Here is a 9,704-nt window from a genome sequence, read left to right on the forward strand (position 1 = left end):
TTCATAGCAATTTCCCAGTACATATTGTCCTGTCAAACTGACCAAGTTATATGTTCACTGTTCAGTGATTTTGTTGCAAATCTGTACCAGTACTGTGTTATATCTCATGTGTATTTATACGTTACTAGGAGAGTGCCCGTGCGTTGCAACGGGGCCTCTACATTGTAACCTTCAAATACAAGGATTTTCCGTGTTCTTTTTCATATTCCCGTGCTCAAACATCCAAATAATGTTCTTTTCATCCGGCCATCCGGGCGAGTTTCCCTGTAGCATCTGTCCGGCAGGAAGCAGGCATCAAATCCTTGAATCTACGTAATAGTACATTGCATACAGAACATGAAGGTTTTTCTTTTTACTGTTCTGGTGCAGTCATTTGGTCTATGTACATACACATTTGGGCGGCAAATCTTTTCCTGTCTGTTGAACAAGGCACGGATTAGCACTTCACTTGCGTTGTGTCCTCCCGTTGCAGCTAATGGCCCACGCGAGCCGCGGCACGCAGCACCGGTTGGCCTCCGCGCCCATGCGCAAGGAGTCGTCTCTGGAGAGGCCGTCGACGGCGGTGTCATTGTCATTGTCGTCGTCTTGCGCCTCTCGCAGGAGGTCGCCCAGCCTCCTTTGCGGCGGCGGCGGCTTCAGGGGTTCGGCCTTCAGGATCACCGCCAGTGTCGGTAGATCGCGGGGTCTAGGTGGCGGAGTGTTCCGGCCGCTGGTTCGGGATGCGAACGATCCCGCAGGCGTCAGATCTGGACGTGCAGGAGGATATCAATGACGCCGCCGCCGTCGGTCAAGAACCTTGAGATGAAAGTGAAACCGGCTTTTTTTGTTGTTGTGGATTCAGTTTACCTTCGTTGACGCTGTAGAAATCATCTTCGCAGTCTGATTCCAACCAGGGGGTGGCTTCAAAGGACGTCTCGTCTCTGCTACTACTACCTGCAAAAAAAAGAAGAAAAAAATTGTCAGGCAATTAGGCAACCGACTACTACATGTGGAAAATGATGGGCACCTAGAACCATGATCACAGTTGCAACCGTGGAAAACTGCGGACAACCGAATCATGATCACAGTTGCAATCTCATGAGGCCGCTCGACACTCTGCCTCGCCTCCCTCCTTTCCTATTGTCTCATCTCTCAAGTCAATGTCCTTTGCATTTCGATTAATTTCACAAGCACGAAGCAACCTAACCAATAATTTGTTGCCCTTCCGAAGGACTTGATTCGCTTTTTGATTTCTACCTCTTCTGAATTGTTCCTAGACATTGGAACTTCTGACCCCGTTGCAAGTGGAAAATCCTTGTATTTGAAGGTTACAATGTAAAGACCCGTTGCAACGCACGGGCACTCACCTAGTAATGGTTGTAAAACTCGTCTGTGATTCAGTGATGATAGTTGATGTTGCGACGTATGGCATGATTATATCATGGTCATCCACATCGTATGATCCTCCATAATCATACTCAATAATTATATTAAAAAATTATGGTAGATCATATGTTTATGATAGATCCGATAATTATGGTAGACCATGAAAGTTTTTCTTGCATGTACACAAATTTTAGATGATATTTTCGTCTCCACTACATGCACACAAAAATTAGATGGCTCCACAAATATAGGATCGTTCCAACAGTCTTGCAGCTGAGCTCTTTTTAATCGGTTTATGATATATAATAATAGTAATTATGATATACTATGTATGTATTTATACAACTTGGTACATTGCGTAAAAATATGTAACTACTGTTGCTGCTTTATTTTAACTTAAGAGACGTGAACTCGTAGCACTTTTCCTTTAGGTATTGATTGATTTGATGCTAATTTATGTGGATTGAGTGAGGTTAAGTCGGTTTAAATCCATAGTAGGGGGTGTTTAGTTTATAGAGATTAATTTTTAGTCACTACATTTTATTTTATTTTTGTTTTAAAATTGTTAAATACAAGAAAACTAAAATAGAGAAATTTAGAGACTATAGTAAAATAAATAAAATAGTCAAACACCCCTAAGTCAAAAATTCACCTCAGAACATCATAATGTATTTCAAATCGCATGGAATAGACATAACCGAACAAGTTTTAGGGTGTGTTTGGTTTGACTTTTGGCTTTAGCTTTTGCCCCCTAAAAGCCAAAAGCCAACCAAAGGGCTGGATCCAGAAAGCAGCTTTTTCTAAAAGCCGACTTTCTCGCAGTACAAAACTGAAAGCATCAATGGACCTGCTTTTAGTGGCTTTTGGATGGAACTGTGAAAACATATATCAAAGAACTTTTAACGACTTTTAGTGGTTTCCCCCAAACGGTTTTTAGCTTTTTAACAGCTCATAGCCTACAGTAGCTTTTTCCAAAGCTCACAGCCCACAGCAACTTTTTCCACAGCCACAGCCCAACCAAACAGACCCTTAGTTACAAACTGAGTCTTTTTGTTGTCTCTACCCGTGCATGGTTGCACGCGAAAACAGTCCATGGAATCTGCCCATTGCATTTCTCACACAGCAGTAGTGTGTGTAACCCACCATTTGCACCGGCCCTCGGAAAGCGAAAGCGAGAGCAGCATCCAAACAACAAAACAACCAGCTCACGCCCTTCTTTCTTAAGCCTCCAACTCCAAGGCAGACCTAGCTAATAATAAACCACGGATCTAATCTAAGCACGAACTAGCCAAAGCCAGGGCGGGGCCCCACCATGATAGTGGACGAATAGCTAAGAACCCGTAATGGGCGTATCGCACCGCCACCGTCCAATTATCACCGCTCGTCATCGCCAAATAGTCCAACTTGCCTTGCCGCCCACTGATGTCACCCGATCCGCCATCCACCAATTCTTCACCGGCGAGCGGTGAAAGAAAACAGAGAGGACGACGACGTCCATTGCTAAAGCACGCTTATAACATCAGCCGTCGGATGGCATCGATTCTCCACGCAACGGACGGCCAATAACAACCGTCTGATGCAGCATGTATGCTACTGAGTACTGACTTCCAAAATAATTCGAAATCCATTTAGTTTGATTATTTAGGATAAAACAAGAATTCTATTGTGTGTGCTGTCTTTTGGTTCATGAATCATGATTTAGTCAACACTACATTTTATGCTTGCTTGTTCAGCTAAGGACATGTACAGTGGTGACTCTTGAGGTGTTTAAAAAATGAATTATTTGCAAAAAAAAAATTGTGGAGCTGTCTCTCCGTGAAGAGACGCATCTGACTTGTAACTCAAGTAGCAACAGATGCCTTACCTTCCACTGTACGAATTCGTCATCGGTTCTATCGATCCGATGATGTACAAGCGTATTTATTTCTGTATTTATTAATAAACTACATTGCATAATAGAGTCTCTTGTGCTTGGAGAACCATTTTGGTGTCACTCTACTATACATGCCCTAATCTCTCTTTTAACGGTGCTTGGGGGCAAGGGGTTTCATCCGCCCCAGTCCTCACCTCATGAGAGTTAAATGCACAAAATTGGTTAGCTCGAAAACATTTACCTAACCTATACATGTAAGAGCATGTCTAATGGCTTTAGTATTGCTCCATCCGTCCTAAATATAATTCGTTTTAGACTAAATATACATTCATTCAATAACATGTGAATGTAGTTTGTATATACGTCTACGTATATTACCATTCATTCGAACATGGATGGAAAAGAGCTACAAATAATTATATTTCAAGACAGAGGGAGTATAATCTTTTCAATAAAACTTTGTACCAAGGATAAGCATAAAACACAATGTAAGGGCATTATTTTTTGAGACTGCGGATTATCATCGGACATTCGCTATAAAAATATAAAAAACTATCTACTCTATGTGCCTTCACTAAATCACAAGTTGTAACACCAACCTCCGATTATACTTTGTTTGATTGCATCTAGATTAGAGGAGAATGGGAGAAATTATCCCTTCCTATATAATTTTAAATAAAAGAGTTTTAATTCTATTTAATTTTTAATTTCTCTAAATTGACTTCTAATCAAACATGCCTTTATTAATGAAAAAGCAGGCACGCACCGAACACAGGGCAGTGGCGAGCTCAAATCGCAGTTGTTGCGAAACATTCACATGTGATCAAACTCATCCGATGGGTTACTACCCAAGGGTCACACCCCTTGGGGGAGTACCCATGCAGTCTGTATATAATCCAATGTTCCCCTGCAATAAAGACTTACAATTGTCATTTGTTATTCTCTCAGTCTCGTTACCACTGACTTCTAATACGTTATCAGCATCGTTTCTTCACTGAGCGCAAGAAAAAGAAGTGAGGAGGTTTGACCTCTAGAACGACAGAAAGGTACGATAATTGCCGTTCTCTTCGCATTCGTCGCTTGAGCCATATTCTTCGTGTCGTCAACGACGTTGGGCCATCGGGGCAGCGCTCACGCTAGCCGCCAGGACCGTAGCTGAGCCTGAGGCCGGGCCATGCTAGAGGCCGCACCCTCACGCCGGAGGAGCGGCACGCCCGCACCGTCGTGGCCGCGTGCCGGCACCGCTGGGGTCGCGCGCCCGCGTGCTGAGGGTCTGACCGGTTGTGCTCGCGCCGGAGGTCGCACCGCCTGGGCTGGAGGCCGCGCCCAAGTGCCGACGGGCTACGCGCCCTCGCGTCAGGTGTGCGATCCTGCGCAGCCGGTGCCTGGCAAGGAGATCTGCGCCGGGGGCTGTTGCGCCCGAGCCCGTGCAGGGGTCGACGCGCGCCCGCGCTGGCCGAGGTCCGCCTGTGCCGGACGCGCCAGATGTGCCACACGCCCGATTCGCTGGGGAGGCAGCGCCTCGCCACCAGATCCCGTGTCGCCGTTGACACATGCGTCGGGGAGGTCCGGTGCGGGGACCGCGCCCGAGCCGTCGGGGCCGGAGGCCGCCGCGCCGCTGGGGGATCCTCGCTCGCGCGCGCCTCGGAACGCACGCCCGCACGCGCTGTTGGGCCATCGCGCCCAAGTTGTCGGGTCGTGCCTGGACGGCCGCTCGCCCGCAGGGGAGGCCGCGCGCGCTAGGGGCCGCTCCCGCGCGCTGCTCCTCGAAGGCCGCGCCTGGCCGCTGACGGGAAGCCGCGCCCGCGCTCATGCGTCGGGCTGTCGCGCTCGCGCCCCGCCGTTGGCCGTCGGGGCCACGCTAGCGCCTGGCCGGGGCCGCGCTGCCGGAGGACAGCGCCATGGTGGCGGTCGACTGTGTCCGTAAAAAATGGTTAGGTATCCCTAACCGTCTCCATATGGTGGCGTCAACCAGACCGCGGATGGGCCGGTATTCGGCTATAATGGGCCACGAGCAGTTTTTTTTATTTGTATATTTATTTATTTTCCTGCAGTTTTACGTTTTAAACACTGCGTTTATTCGTAATTCTGTTTCATCAGTGTTAGGTGTCTATATTTAAATAATTAGACCCCCTGATGTTATATATAATTATACATACTTGTTTGTTTTTATTATGAAAAATACAGACTTATTTGTGAATTATTTGTTTTTACATTTATAATTCACATATCTCGACTTAATTTTTGTTTTCGCATTCTTTTATGTTTGCTAGCAAAACAAAGCATACAATTAAGTCGACACCTAATGGTCTTTATGCAAAATAAGGTTGCATTTTTTGGGAAAAGCATAGGGTGATGGAGTCCTAAGCACTGGCTGCGCTAAATTCTTTATCGAGTTTAGTAGCCCAGAGACCGTGCTTTAGGCCGCATTTGAAATGCCTATCACTATAAGGTCTACATCTTTCGAGATGATTACCTATACGTGCTAACCCAAAAAGATCATGGACCACGCAGGCGTCGCGGGCTATGGAGCCAGACTGGACGCTGCAGTCATACTGACTGCTAAAATAATTCTTTTAATTAAGTTCTACTTAATTAAGCGATGAATTCTTGCAAAATATGACACATATCTTGAACTTGGGATATTTCAACACATGATGGAGATCTAGGCTTTGGCTGCAATAAGTTCTTGGAATTTATTTGCCCAGAGACCAAGCTTTTAGACAGCAAAATGTTATTTGCTCATCAGTAAGAGGTCTACAACATATGATTATGATGATTACCTATGTGTTCTCCCAAGTAGATATGTTGGTTATTCACATTTATGGAGATTACCATTTCATTTTTGAAATTTTGGTCAAGCACATGGTAGTGGAGTCCTAAGCATTGGCTGCGGTATGTTCTTTGAATATATCGGCCCAGAGACCATGCTTTCAGGCAGCAAAAGTTTTGCCCACTACTGAGAGATCTACTCCATAGTTTTATTACATGGAGATTATCTACGTTGTGTACACCAATTTTCAAAAATCCTTTGGTACACTTTATGTGATACGAGTTCTCCAACATATAAAGATATGATATATTTTGCGGCATATTACAACATCTGAAAATGGTTAATCCATTTGGAGGATAATTATTTAATAGAGTTTGATGAACTCGCCTACTCGGCTTAATTATCCTTAATGATCATTGCATGTGTCCATTTCATTTTTGTATGATATGGGAATTCATCTCTTCATTTTGGAGGAAATAAGATGCTCTCTTTCTCTTTCGGTTCTTATGAAAAGAACTTATGTGCTTTTGCGGCTTGATATGCAAGCGCAAAATGAATAGCAAAGAAAATCATAAGACTTGTGGACTTATGAGTATGTGTCTGCATTATGTTGTAGACTAACACTTTGTATTCAAATATTTTTGCTTGAAAGCAAATATATAAGCACATTAAAAATGGAAGGGCAATGAGTATGACAAACTCTTTTGTCATTACACTATACGTGGTATAGTGTTGTATGCCTAAGCATCTAATCATGTATATGAAATCCCAATAGATGCATACTACTCATGAAAGCTAAGATATGAAGTGTACTTCAATCTTCCATCTGACATGATAATAGTGGTTAGTTGTGTAATTCATGATTTGGACTAATCATGTAACAACACTTCTTTTTCTAAAAGAAGACCACTTTGTTAGATTATTTGCTTTTGAGTACTATTTAAATGATGCATGAGATTTGGTATAATCTCATAATTGATAGGTTCAACTCATGCGATGTGAGTTGAACACACTCATGTGATTTGAGTTGACCAAACTCATCGATTAGAGTTGAACGAACTCATCAAGGGAGTTGATGACTCATTGATTTGAGTTGTGCAAACTTGTACGGGGATTCTTCCAATTGAGGAAGAAACATGCAATGTGGAGAATTGAGCCACAAACTCTATAAGTGGGAAACAAAATATTCTCATATTCCTTTGGAAAGAGGAAAGAATATTTTGGCAATCGCTTCGCGCGATATCATGATATGTTGTTATCATATCCCCTTTTGGTATTGGAAGTATCAAGGATGTGTTGATATATCCTAATTTATCTTACCAAATTATAGAGATATCCATAATATTACTATCATGTGGAAACACAAGGTGATAGTGATGGATATTGCATATGTTTCTCAGAAACATTTCTTATGGACTGTATTCTACATACATCCTCCCATACAAAGTGTTGCATTAGTTATAACTTTTCATGTGATGATACTTACCAGGCTGGGTAAGATTGAATTGGTCATCACATTGTTGGGATGAAATGAAAAGTTATGGACAATTCTATTGGTCATGTTTTTCCCATAAGATAGATACTTGATGAGTATCATTGGGAATGAGATTTTAAGTCCCTCTTATCTTAAAATCTGATCTGAATTGGTTAAGTTCTTTGAATTATTTCAAAAGAACAAGTGTGGTCCATTACAGAGTTGTATGGACATTGAAGGTTTTATATGGTTACTTGGTGCATCTATATGATGACCTCAAGTGTGTCCTTCGGACAACACATGACCATTAAGTAATAATGTCTCAAGCTTGAGCACATTAGCCTCCACACTGCTGAATTTACCAAACCTGCTTACAATGATGATTGTTTGTCTTGGTATTCAGAATGATATCCATAAAGGATATGATGAATCTATGATAGATTCGAAAATTTCAGATCATTAATGACCATCAGTAATGAATTGTCATTTCCAACTGGTTATGGTTGGAGTCAGGAAGTTTGTACGCTCCTGACTTGTGATTAACTGCATGTACTACATGTACAAGTTCCCCTATGTTTTTTTAGTATGTGGGAATCCATGAAAGATTTCCCATGCGTACATTGGGTATGTTTTCCCAATCTCACCACCGCAGCGTACATGTATGGGCACACAGAAAGCTGGGGATCTATGTGAGAATTTATTCTCCGTCGATCATTAAGTTTTAGAATCTCTTCATGAGAATCTATTTACGGCCCGTATGCTTGTTTGAATCATGAGCTTTTCCAGGCATTAGGGGGAGATTTCGAGTACCAAAATGAATGCCAGGAAATTATAATGAATGCAGTAAGCATTCAGGCTCAGGATCGCGTACTAAAACTGAACTTTTAGGTTCGAATGATTTGCAAGAAGTTGCAAATTGACTGCCATGTGCATTTACTAAAAGGTGTCACTCAAATTAATCCTATGTGAAAGTGCCAGAAAGAGTGGTTACATGGAAAACCACTTAACTCCCTATTGCAACGTAGTTGTAAATAAGAGGGGGAGAAGTATGGACACAAACTGGGATTAAGATGCTTGCAAGCAGCTGAAGGCAAGACCTTCTGAGAAAGTAAATGCAGACCATCTATTCGTTGGTAACCAACCTAGTGTTGGTGGACACCTAAAGGATATTGATTATCCTATGAATGGAAGACATTCACAACCTAGCTCAGTGCGCACTGATGAGGCTAGGTTATCGGAAGCCCTTGATTCTCGTTTTGGGATTTCACGAAGAATCATAAGGGTGCATAAAAATGACTTCATGTCAACTAGAGAATTATGTTATTTGAAAGCTACAAGTGTCGACACATACATCTCAACAATTGTATATGCGCTCCATGTGATCCAAAAGACTATGGCCATAGCAGAGCATAAGTATGCTCAATTGGATCTTGTTGAGTGATACAATGTTGCAGAGATAGCCTTGCTCACCGGAAAGAAGTGTTAACTTATTTTCACTTCAGGGTATCTTACTGTGGATACAAGTTTGTTTTCATGGACTTGGAAACAATGAGGTGGTGGGAAAGCATGGCTAGTAGCAACTGGGTTTATACGCAAACCCAAACATTATTTTAATGCTATAAATTCTCTTCTACCGTGAGTAGTAAAATTCCGATACAATACAAAGGGCAGTAAATCATCTATCTCTGCAGTTGATAGATGTAGTGACAACATATGCATATGTGGTCACTGAATTATGGTATTTATGGAGTCTTGAAGGATTCCAAATACATAATAACCAATCACAAATTTGCAATGCTTGGAAAGTCTTTGTGACTTAGAGCATTCAGGTCAAATATGGTACATTCGACCTAGTGAATCCTTCCTTCCGAAGGGATACACAAAGAATGGTATGTTTAGCGTAAATATGTGCAACATATTTCTAAACATACATTACTTATCGACGGAGTTCGAGATAGAAGATATGAATTGAAAGAGATGTTCAATTCAAAGTAAACTATCTTGAGTATCTTGGATACAAAAATTGTCTATATCCAACATATATTGAAGAAATTCAATATGAGAGAATCATTGTTATTTGATTCTTTCCGATCATGAGATGTGCTATTGTATCTTGCAAGAGCATCCGGCCGGATATTGCTTTGCAAAGATTTGCTAGCTAACAGCACATGAGATCGAGTTATGATCTCCAGGTATACTCATGCTCTCCTTATGTTTGG

The 9,704-nt window shown here is 42.2% G+C and overlaps 1 protein-coding gene across 1 annotated transcript; it reads right to left on the reverse strand.

Annotated features, from left to right (window-relative positions):
• Positions 1-444: 444 nt before the first annotated feature.
• Positions 445-2,863, reverse strand: LOC103651741 (uncharacterized protein At3g27210). The gene is made up of 4 exons (XM_008677440.2): positions 2,774-2,863; positions 1,007-1,040; positions 847-933; positions 445-746 (listed from the first exon to the last, which is right to left on the reverse strand). Exons 1-4 carry the CDS (start codon positions 2,861-2,863, stop codon positions 445-447), a joined length of 513 nt encoding a protein of 170 aa, XP_008675662.2.
• Positions 2,864-9,704: the final 6,841 nt, after the last annotated feature.

Source organism: Zea mays, chromosome 3 (assembly GCF_902167145.1).
Source record: "Zea mays cultivar B73 chromosome 3, Zm-B73-REFERENCE-NAM-5.0, whole genome shotgun sequence".
NCBI classification, from domain to species: domain Eukaryota; kingdom Viridiplantae; phylum Streptophyta; class Magnoliopsida; order Poales; family Poaceae; genus Zea; species Zea mays.

What these genes read in the sequence shown, in the direction of transcription:
- LOC103651741 (XM_008677440.2), bottom strand. Translation starts at nt 2,863, where the DNA reads ATGGACGTCGTCGTCCTCTCTGTTTTCTTTCACCGCTCGCCGGTGAAG. An exon ending in AACTGTGATCATGGTTCTAG is followed by an intron (nt 934 to 1,006) that starts GTGCCCATCATT and finishes TTTTTTTTGCAG; the next exon opens with GTAGTAGTAGCAGAGACGAG. An exon ending in TTTCTACAGCGTCAACGAAG is followed by an intron (nt 747 to 846) that starts GTAAACTGAATC and finishes CTGCACGTCCAG; the next exon opens with ATCTGACGCCTGCGGGATCG.